Source organism: Trematomus bernacchii, unplaced genomic scaffold (assembly GCF_902827165.1).
Source record: "Trematomus bernacchii unplaced genomic scaffold, fTreBer1.1, whole genome shotgun sequence".
Classification (NCBI taxonomy): domain Eukaryota; kingdom Metazoa; phylum Chordata; class Actinopteri; order Perciformes; family Nototheniidae; genus Trematomus; species Trematomus bernacchii.
In genome coordinates this window covers 17,162,424-17,180,618 of record NW_022987689.1, presented here as the reverse complement: position 1 = coordinate 17,180,618, position 18,195 = coordinate 17,162,424, and the positions used below count along the sequence as shown (strand labels likewise).

The following is an 18,195-nucleotide window of genomic DNA, read 5'->3' as shown; positions in this document are numbered from 1 at the left end:
GTGAGCTTTTACATTTGAATTCAAATTTACAACATTTTAGGCTGTACAAATTGTTTCAAGAGGAGAATGCTCTTTTTGTTAATAGTTTCAACAAAGAAATGATGACATTTTATTTAACCGATATGCCAGGAATTAATCATACATTTTTCGAGCTCAGTTTTATTTTAAAATAGGAATCGACAAGCCTTTCTACATTTATGTTTTCAAATTATAAGACAATATCCCACACTGAAAAAAATGAAACGTTGACTTACATTTATTATGTCAACAGATTACACATGATTAGGTTAGTTGAAAGCAATGCTATTAAGTTGAACCTAATATTCTTTATTTAAACTTAATATTATTTTCAACTAACCTAATACAGTTATGTGTAATCTGTTGACATAAAACATTTAAATTAAGACAATGTTTCAACTTCTTCAGTGTACATCATGTAGATATTTTTAAGGTTTTGACAATAACATCTTTAAATAATGGTTTGAATCCTCCTTTCCCCGATCCATTGTAGGAACGTTGTAAAAAACGAGAAGCTGTGTTAATCTAAGCAGGCCATCAATCACGTCCACATGACAGCACAAAGTTATATCTCCTCTGTCGAATAGAAAAACGTTTTGCTGCCTGCGCACCTGCTCCAAACCAAATATCTTCAGACACACATTGTTAACATACCCATATAACAAATGTCATTACAGTGTCATAAAGCTCCACGTGAAGGAAGTCTGAGAAACTTTTATTACAGCACAGGCTCAATAAGCAGAATGTCCATATGGTGTTTTCAGGGGGAAAGCTGGGTGTGATTTATTTGGCTCTGCAGAGGTTAAACATCCAGAGCTCTAAAACTTCAAGGATGTGATTTGCACACATTGCACCACAGATTGTAGACATGCTGTACGGTAATGCTGCGGCACAGAATCAACAGTAAAACAGCCTGCAGAGCAGCAGTGGGGGGGTAATCAGATCCTTTATCCTAGTATAGGTATGCAAGTGATCATAAACATGTACTGAAACTAAAATGCACTAAAGGCCCCGATGACCTTTTCTATTATATTTTTTGGTTAATAAAAATATATCAATATAAAAAGCAGGATGGTACTGCTAGCAAATAGCACCTTTTAAACTACTTCCTATCATTTTAAACTACTTCCTAATGCTTTTTTAAATTATACGTTTATTTGCAAATTCTTCTCTTCTATTGATTGTTTGGGTTGTAAAAAATAAGAAATAAAAGTGAATGCTGTCAAAAATGATCAGATTTCACCGAAACAAAAATGAAAACAAAAAAAGCACATTTAAATGTGAGAAGCAGCAACCACGAAACTATTTATTTTCGGTCCAGTGATTCATTGTCATTTACTTGTATCTACAGATGGGTAGTTTAGTTTCTAAAAATTAAAGAGGCCCTATTTAGCTTTTTGGGGTTTCCCTAGTGTGTTCTATAGGTTTTAGTGCATGTAAATGGTCTGAAAATGCTAAATCCCAGTGTTTATCTCCCACACTCCCCCCCCCCCCCCAGCCTGAAACGCCTCCATTGGACCCCTTTGTTTACTTCTGTAACATAGTGACATCACTATGTAACACTTCTAACGCTAGCCAACGCTTCTATTGGCTAGTGCTCCAACACATTGTATGTGATAGGCTAAGGGGCGGGACATCTTTAAGTGGTGGACCAATCACAACAGAGTCGGCCAGCTAACCAATCAGAGCAGACTGGGCTCTGGTTTCAGACAGAGGGTGGAAAGAGGTGCTGCAGCACAGGCAGTATGAGAAAAATAAAGAGCTTTTTGAACATTAAAGCATGGAGACATGTCACAGGAGAGACACAGAATACTGATATGATGATGAAAATGACAGGAGCTCAATCGAAGATCAGACCTTAAAGAATGGGTCCTGAAGGTGGTGTTATGAGAAAAAGGAAAACTAGAAAGTCACCAGAATACACGCTCGAGTCTTGCTGAAAAAATCCATGTGGCAATATAATAATGTCTTATTGCAGTGCTGTCTTGTTTTTAAATAATTAGATTTATAAAAATAAATCACATTCCTCCAGCTCCGTTTGTTTTGTGAGCAGAAACCTTCATTTATAAAGTAACTTGAACTGTCAGATGATTGTACTGCGGTAAAGCAGAATATTTCCCTCTGAATTATAGTGGAGTGGAAGAATAAAATGTCATGACAAGAATGAACCTCACATCTGTACTTAAGTACAGTACTCAAGTAAATATACTTGTAACGCTGCTGGTTGCTGTAGCCTAGATCAGAAGTAAGTAGATATGGTAAAATAATATGCTTTTGTAACAAAAGTCATTATTCTCAGGTTTTATTTTATGGAAACAAACATGATAGTAAATGCAGGGTACCCACAATTATATAATTCAGTCGGTGATCCTGAGTCTGTATTTATTATTAATACTTCCATGTCTGGTGTGTGTGTGTGTGTGTGTGTGTCAGTGTGCGGGGGCTTTAAACAGCTGCACTAGGTCCAGCAGGTCCTGCCTCTGCAGACCGAGCTCCTCCATCAGTGTGTTCAGGTACACCTCTGATGCGTCCGTCAGCAGGGCCTCCTGCACCACCCGAGACACCCCCGACAACCTGCAACACAACACGATACACAAAACACTCATGTTATCAGTTTTCTGCAACAAAAAGGAACATTAATAATAAGAATAACATTCTTTAGGACACACTCCAATAGTGAAATCTATGTCAAGTGCTAAAAGTGGCTAACGTTGTCCGAAAAATGAATCTGGTTACGGAGTCATACGGATATCTCAGATCACATCTTATAAAAACAGAGGTTGAGGTGGGTTCTAGTTTTTCACTCAATAAAGGTAAAACTCTGCACTGCTTACATGTGTCAGTGTTTACCATGGTGTTTACATTAGTAACCTGGTTTCTCAGGTTCCACCTTTAAAATGGAACATGAGGAACCAGGTTTCAGATCATCTGTTTGCAGTAAGCTGTGTCATGATTCCTCACAGCCATGATGAAAAGAGAATGTTCAGAAACAAGTGGATATGTCACAGTGACCTGGTAGTGTGGAACTGCAGCCAGAATATTTAAATAATACTAAAAACAAATTGTATTGTTAAATGAAACTTCTAGAAAAGCCAATTTATGCCGCTGATGTATGCTTAAAAAGGGATCTGACTTCAGGTAAGCACAGGAAATGTGCATTACTTTGAATAAAATTACAGCTTTCTCAAAGTTTGGAAAAAAACAGGGTGTGTCAATAGCATTTATAGTTTTAGTCCTTTTTACTCTATATAATGCAAAACATATACATATTACATCTTTAATAAAATGGTCACAGTATGATTCATTTTGGCTACTGTAGGTGTACCTACATTCCCACGGGATAAATAAAGTATTTCTGATTTGAAGTAACCTCATTAGCATCTGATCAGTGTAATCATTCCTGCAGAAAAAGTGCCACGATAATAAATCAGCACAGAAACCTCTTGTGTTTACCTCCAGCTCTAAATCCAGCTAGCACCCTTCCACCTAATCTCCGTCACCTCTCTAAACCCCCCCCCCCTTCTCTCTCCTTTCCTGTCTACCTGTGTGGAGGCTGCCTGATCTCGGGTTCAGCCCGGGGTCTAGTGTTGCAGGGGGGGCATCCATTATTCAGCCGGCCTCAACAATAGAGGCCAGACCAGCTCCACAGCTGCCGTGCAGCAGATAGATGGAGCGGCACCAAATTATTCATGATGGAGGAATGGAAGGATGGAGAAGCTTGAATCATAGAGAACCAGCGGGACATGTGACAAAGAGAGTAAATGTTTCCAAAAAGGGACGATTATTAAAAATTGATAAAATAACTAAGATTTGTGACGGTAGTAAGTCATCATGTGGCTCGTCACAGATGTAATGAGTTTAGGTTATTAAGTGGTACATAGATCAGACAAGTGTCTATGTATCCTGCTGTTGTTCAGGTGTATATCAGTATGTAGTGTCTCTACTTTAAAGAGTCCTCTCCTGCTGATGTTCAGGTGTTTATCAGTATGTAGTGTCTCTACTTTAAAGAGTCCTCTCCTGCTGATGTTCAGGTGTATATCAGTATGTAGTGTCTCTACTTTAAAGAGTCCTCTCCTGCTGTTGTTCAGGTGTATATCAGTATGTAGTGTCTCTACTTTAAAGAGTCCTCTCCTGCTGATGTTCAGGTGTATATCAGTATGTAGTGTCTCTACTTTAAAGAGTCCTCTCCTGCTGATGTTCAGGTGTATATCAGTATGTAGTGTCACTACTTTAAAGAGTCCTCTCCTGCTGTTGTTCAGGTGTATATCAGTATGTAGTGTCTCTACTTTAAAGAGTCCTCTCCTGCTGATGTTCAGGTGTATATCAGTGTGTAGTGTCTCTACTTTAAAGAGTCCTCTCCTGCTGATGTTCAGGTGTATATCAGTATGTAGTGTCTCTACTTTAAAGAGTCCTCTCCTGCTGTTGTTCAGGTGTATATCAGTATGTAGTGTCTCTACTTTAAAGAGTCCTCTCCTGCTGATGTTCAGGTGTATATCAGTATGTAGTGTCTCTACTTTAAAGAGTCCTCTCCTGCTGATGTTCAGGTGTATATCAGTATATAGTGTCTCTACTTTAAAGAGTCCTCTCCTGCTGATGTTCAGGTGTTTATCAGTATGTAGTGTCTCTACTTTAAAGAGTCCTCTCCTGCTGATGTTCAGGTGTATATCAGTATGTAGTGTCTCTACTTTAAAGAGTCCTCTCCTGCTGATGTTCAGGTGTATATCAGTATGTAGTGTCTCTACTTTAAAGAGTCCTCTCCTGCTGATGTTCAGGTGTATATCAGTATGTAGTGTCTCTACTTTAAAGAGTCCTCTCCTGCTGATGTTCAGGTGTATATCAGTATGTAGTGTCTCTACTTTAAAGAGTCCTCTCCTGCTGATGTTCAGGTGTATATCAGTATGTAGTGTCTCTACTCTGACATGTCTCCATGCTTTAATGTTCAAAAAGCTCTTTATTCTTCTCATACTGCCTGTGCTGCAGCACCTCTTTTCACCCTCTGTCTGAAACCAGAGCCCAGTCTGCTCTGATTGGTTAGCTGGCCGGCTCTGTTGTGATTGGTCAACCGCTCAGAGATGTCCCGCCCCTTAGCCTATCACGTACAATGTGCTTGAGTGCTAGCCAATAGAAGTGCGAGTGTTACATAGAAGGTTTCTAATTTCTCTAATTTCCCCTCCTCGACTCCTCGGTCCTCCGGTAGTGACCCAGAAATGGATTTCAGTGCGCCATGTTGAAGGACATCTAATTTCTCTAAATGCACATCGAGGACCGAGGATCGAGCATCGAGGAGGCTCTCTGGAGGAGCTATAACCGAGGATAGGATACACTGATGGATCCTCCACGGCTCCTCCGCGGATGTATTTCCGGCAACAGAGATGTTTCAAAGAGTCGTGACGCACGGCCGGACTGATCTCAGCCAATGACAGCTCTGCATGCATCCCCTGGATATTATTTTAGTAACTGCTTTCATCGCGACGCGATGTTTCCAGTGAGAACAGCTGTGAGGTCCGTGCAGAAAGCAGAGCAGTGTGTAAAATATATATCACTCAGTATAACAGGCCTACATTACTCTCTTTATTGGTATGCTTTAGTTTAGTAGATATCTACAAACAGGCCTACATTACTCTCTTTATTGGTATGCTTTAGTTTAGTAGATATCTACAAACAGGCCTACATTACTCTCTTTATTGGTATGCTTTAGTTTAGTAGATATCTACAAACAAAGAGTCAATATTTTTCTAAAACCATTTAGTGCTTCACATAATAAAATACACAACGGCTGTAGCCTGATTATGCTTTAGGAGCTGTAGGTGTGTGTGTGTGTGGTAGGCTAGTGTGTAGGTGTGTGTGGTACAGTGTGTAGGGTACAGTGTGTAGGTGCGTGTTGTACAGTGTGTGTGTGTGTGTGTGTGTGTGTGTAGATGCTGCAGACAGACAGGTCTCAGTTGGTTTGGTGTCCTATGCTTACTTTTAATACTTGTAAATACAACTTTTGGCCCGTAATTTAATTTCCCCATTGTAGCGACCAGAGAGAGGGTGGGGAGGGGGATATATCCAGTCTCTGATAGTGTTACGTTATTATGAGAGTGCTCTCATACTAGTTTGATTCTGAAATTGTATATATTTATATAAATATATGTGTGTGTGTGTATGTGTCCGCATCTGTAGCCTGTTATTGTCTCATTATACCGCACTGTGAATGAATTAAAAGTAAATATATAAGTGGTCATGAACACATCTGTCCATCAGACAGAGGGCTGCTGTGCCTCCTGTCATCACTAACAGACGTCTCTTTAAAATGACCGCTCAGAGGAGAGGAGTTCTCATTTCTCTAACCGCCTGCTGCTTCCCCTCCTCTCTCCTCGGTTCCCCTCCTCGACACCTCCGCTCGCATCTCCTGTGGGCGGGACTAAGACACGAGGATAGGAGTCGAGGAGGGGAAATAGAGAAATGAGAAACCTTCATAGTTTACCCATTACCAGCCTATGCTAAATCTATTTTGTCCTAACCAGAAAACTAAATACGTCCTATTTAAAGTTGGCAGTCATGAGGCTCCCATACATGTATTAGAAGAAGAACTAGAATTGGGAGGGACGAAACCCTCTTTAATGATCACACATGCAGAGCACACAGCACACACAGTGACATGTGGCCTCTGCTTTTAACCCATCTGAGCAGGGGAGTGGGAATGGGAGTGAGGGGTGAGGGGGGTGTCCGGTGCCTTGCTCAAGGGCACCACGGCAGGGCAGGAGGTGAACTGGGACCTCTCCAAGTAGCAGTCCACACTCCATATTTAGGTCTGCTCGGGGACTTGAACCGGTGACCCTACGGCTCACAGTCCAAGCCCCTACTGACTGAGCCACTGCCGGACCTAGATTAGAAGTTATAGATGTATAGCCCATGTACTGGGGCTCAGTCCCTGTGCGGAGGACCCAGGTTCAGATCCGGCCTGGGACCCTTTACACATGTCTCCCCTTTTAAAACTGTCACTCTGCAATAAAGGCTAATGTGGCCAAAAATAAACAACACTTAGAATATGAGTGTCTTGTTTAATTGCAAACTGACCCAGGGCCAGTGATGGAGTCATAAATCAGAGTCAGCTGGGTCTCAGGTGAACATTTTCCCAGGCAGAGCAATTTAAAAAGCAAGGACGTATACGAACTGAGCTGTGTGTGTGTGTGTGTGTGTGTGTGTGTGTGTTTAAAGGGCTGCTTCTCTGTGTGTGTGTGCTTTCTCTCCTGGATCACGGATCTGGAGGGGGGGCAATCAGGTGGAGATAAGGCCATGAGGCGTCTGTGTGTACTCAGGCGGGAGCAGCACGGAACTGTCCATGAACTGCCAGCAACACACACACATTCACACATTGACACACATGCGCAATCACAATGACCATATGGCACAGGCAAAAATAATTCCACACCATAAAGTGTCTCGACAAAAGCCCCATGAAGCTCTGAGGCTGGAAGAGAATCACAGTCACAGTTGGGACAGTTTCCTTCTTTGAATGAAGATTAGAAGCTTTGATTTGAGCATCAATATGTTAAAGGTAACATTTCAATCTTAAAATGACTATTATAATGATTTTGAAGATGATCTGCTTTACTGCTTTCAGATCATCTGGGCTGTTTGTTTTGAGAGGAGGAGACTTCTTTGAAAATCATGCTCCCAATAAAAACCTCCTGAGCGATGAACACTGAAGGAACTTTAATTCCATTAACCAACACTCCTTCAACACCTCACCAGACTCTGTTGTTATTATTGAAACAAACTCAATATCACACACACACACACACACACACACACACACACACACACACACACACACACACACACACACACACACACACACACACACACACACACACACACACACACACACACACACACACACACACACACACACACACACACACACACACACACACACACACACACACACACACACACACACACACACACACACACACACACACACACACACACACACACACACACACACACACACCACACACACACACACACACACACACACACAACACACACACACACACACACACACACACACACACACACACCACACACACACACAACACACACACACCACACCACACACACACACACACACACACACACACACACACACACACACACACACACACACACACACACACACACACACACACACACACACACACACACACACACACACACACACACACACACACACAACTTACAGATGGAGAAGTATGACGGCTATGAGGGTCCACTCTGGAGTTTTGTGGATGATGTTTTTGTTGGTGAACCTGCGGTGTTAAGACAAAACAAACAGTGGTCAAACATAGAGATTTATGCCCCGTAAGGTCACTTGTGTATATGTTACACATATCTAACCTCAGGATCTGTGTTAACACACACATAACTCTGGCAACCTTTCTAGGCAGGCGTCAAAAATCACCCGATTGGGACGATAAGTAGAACAGGGAAACAAAATGTGCACCAGGCTGCAGCAGCGCCACACACACTGCCTGTAATAGAGCTGTGATGTGTGTGTGTGTGTATGTGTGTGTGTGACAGCGCTGTGTATTTCCTCTGGGTTAGCCTCTTGTCAGCGGGGCCTCCGGCAGCAGAAAGGAGAATTCCTGGAAGCAGGACTCTGGAGGTTCACTCTCTGCACAGTGATTTAATAGCTTGTTGAAAACATGCTGAACAGCCAATAGGAACGCAGAGTGCTTCTATGGCAGGAAGTGTTCAATTCTGGGGAGAGTTTTAATGAACCGCCATACTGACTAATACTGGGCAAGGAAAATATAAATGCCATTTCTATTGAGGCTGCTTGATATAAGGGAAATATGCAATAATGTTGAATATACCTATATTACTTGAAATATATACATATATATGAAAGTGTATGTGTAGTTAAGCGCCCATCTGTTGCTTTCCATGTGTAAAAACAACAGATTACTTGTTCAATTAAGTCAAAGGAAAGGAAAAGATTTGCCATTTTTTATAGTTGAAGAAATGGAACATTGATCTGAACCGAAAACATTTATACAAATATTTTACAGTAAATACATTATCGAGTGGAAAAATGGATTTATTGTGCAGCCCTAACATCATTTATATAACCAATGCCATATATAAATGCTATAAGGTTTAGAATAAAACCCAAATAATAACAAAGGGCAGGAAAGAAAGACTTTGGTCCTAAGCTTTGTTATTAACCACATTTGCTTTACCTGCAGTGACAATTCCAAATGAAAGCTGTGGATAATAAAAAATAAGTAGTTTTGATTGATGAAATGTGGTGAATTCATGTTATTCCAGCTTAGGTCTAACCATATTTCACCTGAGCTCAAGAAGCCTGAAGTGGTATAGAACATATCAATACTGTTTGAAGTGTATTTAACGACATTTAACACAGAGTGTGTGTTTTCTAAATGCTTCCGCATCCATCTGGTACTATATCAAGTAGATCAGGCCAGTGTGGTTTTTTTGTAGCTTCTTGACAGAGCTTAAATTGTTATGATAACACAGGACAATAGTACGGCAAGCCGATACATCTATTTCATATGATAGAAATGCACTCTCCAAAATGCCTTGTCAATAAATCCTGAAGCGGGACATGTTATTTTTTAAAGTAGACATTATGATTTTTCATTGTAAGGGAAAGCACAGCTGTATTTAGTATCATACATTACGCCTCTGTAACAATCAAGTTATATATAAACATTGATAAATAATGTATGTAACTAACTACAGCTGTGCTTCAAACAATTCTATAAGAGGGCCTTCTGTTATTTTCCATGCTACCTGTAGGGGGCACCACAGCTCCTTTTCACAGTTCTCAACAATGTTGAGGGATTTAAACAAACTCCAATAAGCTGAGGTTTCTCTAGGAATATGACAGTGCTCTCAGGGAGATTGGTTGCCATCTTTGTTTTCTGCTAGCAGACTGTTTCAAAGGCTTACAGATAACACTTGCATACAAATGAGTTTTCTCTGGCTTTACACCAAAAAGGGAATAACACAGAAATGTTTGTATTTATATTAAGCCAAATGTTGCAATACTTGGATCATAAATACAGTCTCAATTAAGATGAATCACATATCAAATGAAGTATATCATCTGATTATGTGGTGTGTAGGCCTACTTTACAAATGGGGCCTCTATAAAGTTTGGGTACATATCAATTTCATGAATAAAGCAAGTGGTATTTATTCATTGTGATGCATGCAGATTGTTGTACTGTTCCTTAATGTGAATATATTTATGCCTTTTTCGAGATGTTAAAAATACATATTTGTGACGATGATCCTGGGTGCTCGGTGTATCCGTGTGCGGCACTGACCTGAAGGTCTTGACCAGGTTGTTGAGGTCGTTGGAGACGTCACTCATGGTGAGCTGCAGAGAACCAACGAGGTTTCTGAGGCTGCAACACAGCACAGACACAAAGATGAGGCACAAGACAGAAACTCTGCATCATATCTATAAAACTAATACACAGTCCTGTAAAAGTGAATGAAACTTCCACAGTCCAGCAACTTGATAACTAATGAGCTTTAAGTCGTTATGTAGAAACAACATGGATGCTAAAAAGTGAGCGTTAAACAACTGCGGATAGCTGGTCCTGATCATTTCTTATTCATATATTTTTCCCAGTCAGTAACATATTATTTATATTATTTGAAGACCATATGAATATCACTGTATAACAAAATTGAAAGTGATTCGACCTGTGATCCGGATCCACTTATTATTTAATGGGTTCCCCTGGCCATACTAAAACCCTTTACCAAGTTTAATTCAAATCAGGCTGTCGTTTTTTAGGTTATACTGCTGACCGACAAAAAACAGACTAACCAATCCCAATCCCTCCTTTGCAGCAAACACACAAGTGTAATGCACAGAGCTTAAAAAGATTCAGAAAATCCTATAAACACACACCAGCTGCTGAGCTTCTCCACTGCGATCCGTTTCTGGATGAGGTGCTGAGCCTGAGAGTCGACGAGCGGCAGAGTGGGATACCTTTTGTCCTCGTCCTCGTCCACCCCCTGCTGAGAGAGTGGCAGGAAGCAAGAATCAGTTCATAACAAACCTGATTACTGGCATCAGCTTAGATAGACATGTCAAATCAGTGGATTGATAATGATTTCATCCTCTAAGGCACATTACAAAAAATCAGACCATTTCCAACCCCCAAAAGTCTGAAAACTGTTATCCATGCATTTATCACTAGTAGATTAGATTACTGGAATTTCGCTTCTCTAGCCCAGGGGTTTCCAAATTAATTATTTAATAATCTCATTAAATATGTGCATATTTTAATACTTTCAGGAACACAATTCTGAACATTGGATAAAGTCAGGTTCGAAATTCTTGTTTCATTTTGTAGTCAAATTAGAATCTAAAGTTTTTACAGAATGGATTTTGGATATCTCTTTTTATCACTCCATAAATCAGAAAATACTGTCAACAGCCCTAAAATATCAATTTTCGCCATGTTTTTAGGTATAAAATGTTATATAATTCAGGCTATGAATGATATATGAACAAACCCTTCTGTAAAAACCTTCAGAATATTGATAGGAATATAACTGGAAGGTTTGGTGTATGTAAGTAAGTGCTACTGAAGTGAACATTTCTCACTCAGAATGAGAGTATAAACTCATTTTGAGGAAACGACCTTTAAAGATGGCTGTGTGGCGCTACCTAAACCCTCCTGTTCTTTGGATGACAGCTTGCGCCTCGACGCACTCCGTGAAGGTATTTCGTGTTTGGGATCATTTGTTTTTTGTCTAACATTGCTTCGTGCAAGTGACAATTGTTGTCATCTTCTCTGTGAAAGTTTTTTTAAATGTGTATTTTGTACATTTTCCTACCAAAAGCCTGAAAGAAAACATGTTATGGAATCAAAATAGCACAAAATATGAAAAACGATGTTTTTGCCTGCCGTGTCTCGCCTTAGAGTGAGACACACCGGAGTTGAGGATCTGTGGGGTTTGTATGTCGATGTAGGGGAAACACTGATATTTGTACTATTATTAATAATAACGTGTGCATAGACATTTTTCAGGGGCGGACTGGCCATCTGTAGAATGTCTCCCCCCGTTGACAATTCACGTGGCGGGGGGTCGCCAGTCTCTGGCACAGTTATTTTGGGGGTCGCGGGCTGAAAAGTTAGGGAAGCCCTGCTCTAGCCAATAGAAGCGCAAGTGTTACATAGTGATTTCAGTATCAAAGATGTTTCATACAGTGCCTTCATGTGGCCACTGACTCTCACAACAACGCCCTTCATTAACACCCCTCCTCTCTCCTTCCCTCACCTCGTTTCCTTGCTGCTCCTCCTTCTTCTCAGGTAGAGTCCGGCTGCCTTTATAGAACTCCCTGACTCTGATCTCCGCCTGCTGGGTCTCCTGCCTCAGCGCCTGGTAGTCTGGAGCGGCAGCAGACGGTCTCTCCTGCCCCCCATCATCATCCTCATCCTCAAGGTCGTCTTCGTCCAGCTCCTCCTCTTTATCCTCTTCTACTTCTTTTACACCATGGAAAGTTGAGCTGTGCGAGTGGTCAGCGCCGTACAGGAACCTCAGCGTCTCCTCGGTGCCCCACTCCTTCAGCGTTCTCCTCAGGCTCTCCAGCAGGTTGAGCCTGATGGAGTCGGGTTGGGCAGCAGCGTGGTTTTTAAAGAGGTCTCGAAGCCCGGCAGCACCTCTCTTGCTCATCCCCACCTGGGTGATGTTGAGGCCTGGCTGGATGCTCGATGCTGTATCATCCTGATTACTGTTGATCAGGGTGGAAAAAGGGAGGTGTTTGCCTTCTGTTGAGCTGTTTGAGTCTTCACAAGGTAGAGAAGCAAAAAGATTTGTGTGTTGTGCTTTTGTTGTTGAGTGAACAGGTGGAGGAGCAGCGTGAGTCTCAGATAAGTTGTATAAATTCAGCTTAGCTATAGCCTCTTCCACACTGGCTACTTCCTCTGGTGCCTGCTCTACATTAGGTCTGTCTGTGTGTAAAGATGACGGCTGTTTTTTACCATCAGTTTCAACTTCTGTTCGTGATTCCTGTTTTATTTTCCCCTCCTGTTTCTTTCTCCTCTCCTTCTCTTGATCTTCTTCCTGGTCTTCATCTGTGCGTTTAGGCAGGTCGCCCCAGTGCACCCTGGGTCCCAGCCTATGGGACACCACGCTGGAGACAAAGTCCTGCTCCTGTTCGGTGTCGCTGCTCTCACTGTGGGGGAGGCCATCTGCAGGACCCTGCTCAGAGCTGAGGGGCTCCTCGGGGGGAGCAGCATTTTCGATGTCTTCCTCTGTCAGACGCTCTACCTTCAGCCTCACCTCCTCACCAGATCTCCCGCTGGACAGACATGGGTAAGAATGAATTATTAGACTTATATTACATTTAGAAAATGAAACAAAACGTAAAATGTGTCTATTAGTTAGTCGAATCTGCTCTAAACTATTGAGATATGTTTATTTTTCAAATATTTTCATGTAAAAACAAAAAATGCATAATATTGCATTTTTTGTCAATATGGGTTTTCCTGACATTGTTTGGCTGCTGCAAACATTTGCTCAGCTTAAATCAAATCAAATACTTAATATAATATATTAATAGTAATAAAATGACAGAATTGTTTAGGTCTAAACATTGTTTGAAAGATGTGGGATTATACACCTTAAGAAATATGTAATATAAGTTGTTTCTATAGTATATTTAATAAAATACATACCCATCTCCTTTCTTCATCAATTGAATTTCTGGAGGACTGTCAGTGATGAAAAACAGTAATGATGTTTTAGTATGTACAAGGTTATTATTATAATGAATCATCCATTAATAAGAAGAGTACACTTACGTCTCATGCGGCCTGAGCCACAGAGGTGAAGTGGATATCTGTAGCTCAAACTCTTTGGAGGCTTTGTAGCAGAAGTTACTGCAATAACACTGATCACAAGAGAGGGATGCAAAAAGAACATTTTCTTAACAGTTCCTTTCAAAAGAAATGTTTAAATATTGAATCCATGAAGCAGCCCTTACCTTGCGCTCTGTGATGTCGTACACCTTATTGGTCTTTGTCGATATTTGATACCTTTGAGTTGGGATCTATAAATGAGCAGAGTCAGTTTGGAAGACGAGACACAATGACGTTTAATGCTCGTGGGATTGTAAAGACTGATGTGAAAGGCTCTTACCTTGCCCAGTTTAATCGAACATATTGGATAAGCACACATTTTAGCGATGAACCTCTCCTCTACAACATCTTTGTAATTAGTAGGAGTTATGAACTTTGCCTGTGAAGAAAGGAGACAATAAAAACAAATATGACTATTTAAAACAATACAAAAAAGAGAAAATCCACTGCTTTCACCACTTCAGACATATTGATTTGTAATGAATGCCTGTCACTGAGAGAGCAAAACAAGAGGCGCTTTCACACCGCAGTACTTTTCCCACAAAGGTTCATCAGAACTTAGTCCATGAGAACTCTTTAGTTCTCATGAACTAAGTACTGATCGCGTTCACACAGGAATAAGTCCCTGGGGGAGGATTAGGCAAATGAAGCCGCTGACGTCACTTCTTCTTCTTCTGCTTTGGGTTTACTGGCAGGCCACAAACCACTTCACGGCGTATACTGCCACCCGGAGTCCCCGGAGTTGGGGACTGGCTTCAGTAGAAGCTGCTGGGAGTCGCATCAGCTTCTACTGAAGCCTTCCGAGTAAATCGCCAGAACGCCGACACCTCCTCATCTCCACCTCTCCACCTCTCCCATGTTTTCTTTTGTGTTGCCATAAGTTAGTCTCTCTGCGTTTGTGCGCTGGGCTAATGCTAATGCTAATAATGCTAATGCGAGGATAATAAAATGGCGGCTTCACAAAACTTTTTGGGAGTTTTACGGGGCGTGGTTTGCATTCCGCCCAGCCAATCAGAAATAGGAACCTTTTTCTCCCACGAAAGTCCCTGCTCTCTAGCAGGGACGGAAAAGGGGGTAAAAAGGTTCTCATTAACTCATTTTTGTTCCGGATTTTTTTGGTGTGAACGCAACATTTCGGAACTAAAGTGGGAAAAGTACTGCGGTGTGAAAGCGCCTCTCATCAGTATTTGACAGTGAAAATGACATAAACAGTAGACTAACAAAATATAATACATAAAACAAATACAAAATCAGTCTTAACCGAGGGCCTAGGTTTCCTTTTAGCATGAAGTGATGGGTTTGGACATTTTTAGAGCATTAACATTCACCAGATTGATGGTTGAAATGTCTTTATTTATGTAAATAAATAAAACAATTCAGGCACCAGGTGATAATTCAAAAATATAATGAATGATATAGCAGTATGGGTCTCAGACATTCTGTATTCATTTCAAATCTGAATGTTATCCCTGCTGAGTCCATCCAAGTCAATTCATCTTTTGGTTGTCAGCCCTTATACACAACAATACTATGTTTATTTGAATTTCACTTCAATTTATAAAACCCCTTGACATTAATAGCTCATATGTGTCTTTAGCCAGATTTCTCCTAATGTTGATAACTTACTACACATTCAAAATAAATCCCACATGTGTAATCTCTTATGACAGTTTCCCAGTAGTTAACCTGGTAGAGCTTGAACCATGTACCAAATCAGAACCCTAACTATATGCTGCAAGTCATGTATCATATGTATCATGGTGGGAGGCGTGTGGTGCAGTGGGTTGTGCGTTGGTGTTGGGATCAGGGGGTCACAGGTTCAAACCCCACTGCAGTCAGCATGTCGTTGTGTCCCTGAGACACTTCACCCCAAATTGCTCCTGTGGGGATTGCCCACAGTATTGAGTATGTAAGTCGCTTTGGATAAAAGCGTCTAACAAGTGACATGTAATGTAATGTAATGTAATGTAATGTATCATAATAAAGGCTTTGGCTAAAAGATAGCATTTAATCAGAAAAAAAATTAACTACTTCACTATCGGAAGAAAACCTCAAAGCTGAGAGGAGATTACATTTAAAATGTTATATCAATGCACTATTATCTTTAATGTCACAATTGTTTAAGCCTCACTTTTAATGATATCAACATAGTTCATATTTTAAAATGTTGACAGACCCATATTTTTTGACAGAAGAAATGTCATAATCAACAAAGGAAAAGGCCCATTTCATCCGGATGGAAATCCATGTCAAAAGAAAATGAAAAGATCAACATTCAAGTGGATGTGCAGTGATACAAGACCCCGTTTACACGAGGACGATACGGGTTGTATCCGCATAGTTTCTCTTGCGTATAGCCCTTTCGTTTACACGAGGCCGTAACAAAACGATAGGAACGGACCCCGCAAACGTTAACGGGTCCCAAGGTTGATTAGATCTGCAAACGGAACGCTCTGGGAGGCCAAACGGCTCTGTGTGTACGCCTCTATACGATCATTTTCTGATAACGATGAAATAGCCCCGCCTCCCTCTCCCCACGTCTCCTGCTCAGAGATCAGCTGCTGGGCTGTCAGAAGAGGGGGAGGAAAAGAGAGGCTCCGTTTATTATTCTTATATTATTATATAGTCGTTATCAATTTGTTTTAAAGCTCAATAAATAACAAAGAAGACCTCTGACCGGCACTTTTCTAATTTTGTCCGGAAGATTTAAACTTTAACGGACATGTTGACCGGCGAAAAAAAATGTTAACGGAAACTCTGCGGCATGGTTCCCTCGTCCCTGGAAGAGGCGGAGAGGTGGGTGTTTTTCATCTGCTGGTGGACTACCGGAGAGATTTACAGCAGGAGCACACGCCGTCCACCTTGGAGAATAAACAGAAGGGCAACCATGGCAACCATGCTCCGGGGTCTTCTTCGCTGCTTTTGGTGTATTTTGTGGCGGCAGCAGCGCTATTTACAGGCCCGGCATATGTACTACAGCGTTTCCAGCATTTCCAGCGGTCTCGTGTGAACAGACACGTTAAATGAATCGAATGCGTGTGAACTGAAGACTTTTTTGAAAACGCATACGGTGCGTAAATGCAAACGTTCCCGTGTAAATGGGGTCTAAGAGTCATAGGAGCAGGGTGATGTCAGGAAGAAACATCACATGACATGGCAGGGAATACTGTTCAAAGCTTGGGCAATGTCCGGTAGATGTCTCACTAACGCTAGAATATTAAGGGGTGAGCTGTGTGCTGGAGTTTCTGTTGATTTAGTACAAAAGTGAACTCAGTTGATACTTACACAGTCAACTAGGAAGTCTTCCGCCACGTTGTCCTCCAGGAGACGCTCTACTATCTTCAGGGCTCTCTTCTCCAGATCATACTGTTGCCTTAACTTGTCCTTCACCAACTCTCTCCTGACAGAGGACAGTTCACACGTTAGAGGAAGTGCTTTTACTAAAGACATGTTTCACTAACATTTTGGCTGTAAAAGAGGTTAGTGGAGGTAGGGAAAACAATCAAAGTACAGTCTTAAAGATAAGTGTCTGAGAAGGTACACTCTCTAGGAACAATAAGTTCAACTCTATCTGGCATCCTCCAAACAGGGACTTCAAATGAAAATATGTTATTTCTCACCTTCTTGCTTCTTCTTCAGCAGCCATTGTTTTGACGCCTTTCCGCCCTGCCAGCAACACGATTACATTATTCAAATCAGAGATTGAAAAAGTGTTCAGATCCTCTACTTAGGTAGAAGTACTAATAATACACTGTAAACACACTCCATTACAAGTAAGAGTACTCAATTGAGATCAGAACTTAAGTCAAAGTATATAAGTATGATCAGGAAAATGAACTGCAGCACATTTTCACGCTTTAGACTAGAACTTTAAAAAGTGTTTACATAAATAAATACTAAAACAATTTGCATTGACTCTTTTATTTTTAAATATACTTTTTATGTATATTATTGTTTTTTATATGTAAACATCAGATTAGTAACTTAAGCTGCAAAATAAATGTAGTGAAGTCAAATCAAAATATTTCCCTTTGAATGATAGTGCAGTAGAAGTGGCACGGATAGAAAATACCCGTACCCTAATTGTGTACTTAAGTACAGTGCTTGAGTAAATGCATTCAGTTACTTTCCACCACTGATGAAAACACTAAAGGCCTGTTGAACTTGTTCCTACTGTGTTCCAGTCATTGAGAACTACACATGTATACATATTTTAACTCTTTCTGACACATGCCAGGATACACACATATTCGGAAAGCCTGATATGGATAAG

At 41.0% G+C, this 18,195-nt stretch overlaps 1 protein-coding gene across 2 annotated transcripts in view; it reads right to left on the bottom strand.

The window, feature by feature from the left end:
* Positions 1-1,755: 1,755 nt before the first annotated feature.
* The window catches only part of rpap2 (RNA polymerase II associated protein 2), a 16,603-nt gene continuing 163 nt past the window's right edge, over positions 1,756-18,195 (bottom strand). Inside the window, exons 2-12 of one of the 2 annotated variants that reach the window (XM_034137320.1) lie at positions 17,543-17,588; positions 17,208-17,322; positions 14,203-14,301; positions 14,048-14,113; positions 13,866-13,954; positions 13,740-13,775; positions 12,340-13,363; positions 10,961-11,070; positions 10,365-10,445; positions 8,250-8,318; positions 1,756-2,592 (exon numbers count right to left, since the gene is read on the bottom strand). In XM_034137320.1, coding sequence (XP_033993211.1) covers positions 2,448-2,592; positions 8,250-8,318; positions 10,365-10,445; positions 10,961-11,070; positions 12,340-13,363; positions 13,740-13,775; positions 13,866-13,954; positions 14,048-14,113; positions 14,203-14,301; positions 17,208-17,322; positions 17,543-17,588 — 1,880 coding nt within the window. In that variant the 3' untranslated portion in view covers positions 1,756-2,447. The remainder of the gene's footprint in view (positions 2,593-8,249; positions 8,319-10,364; positions 10,446-10,960; positions 11,071-12,339; positions 13,364-13,739; positions 13,776-13,865; positions 13,955-14,047; positions 14,114-14,202; positions 14,302-17,207; positions 17,323-17,542; positions 17,589-18,195) is intronic. The other variant, XM_034137321.1, reaches the window with a different exon arrangement.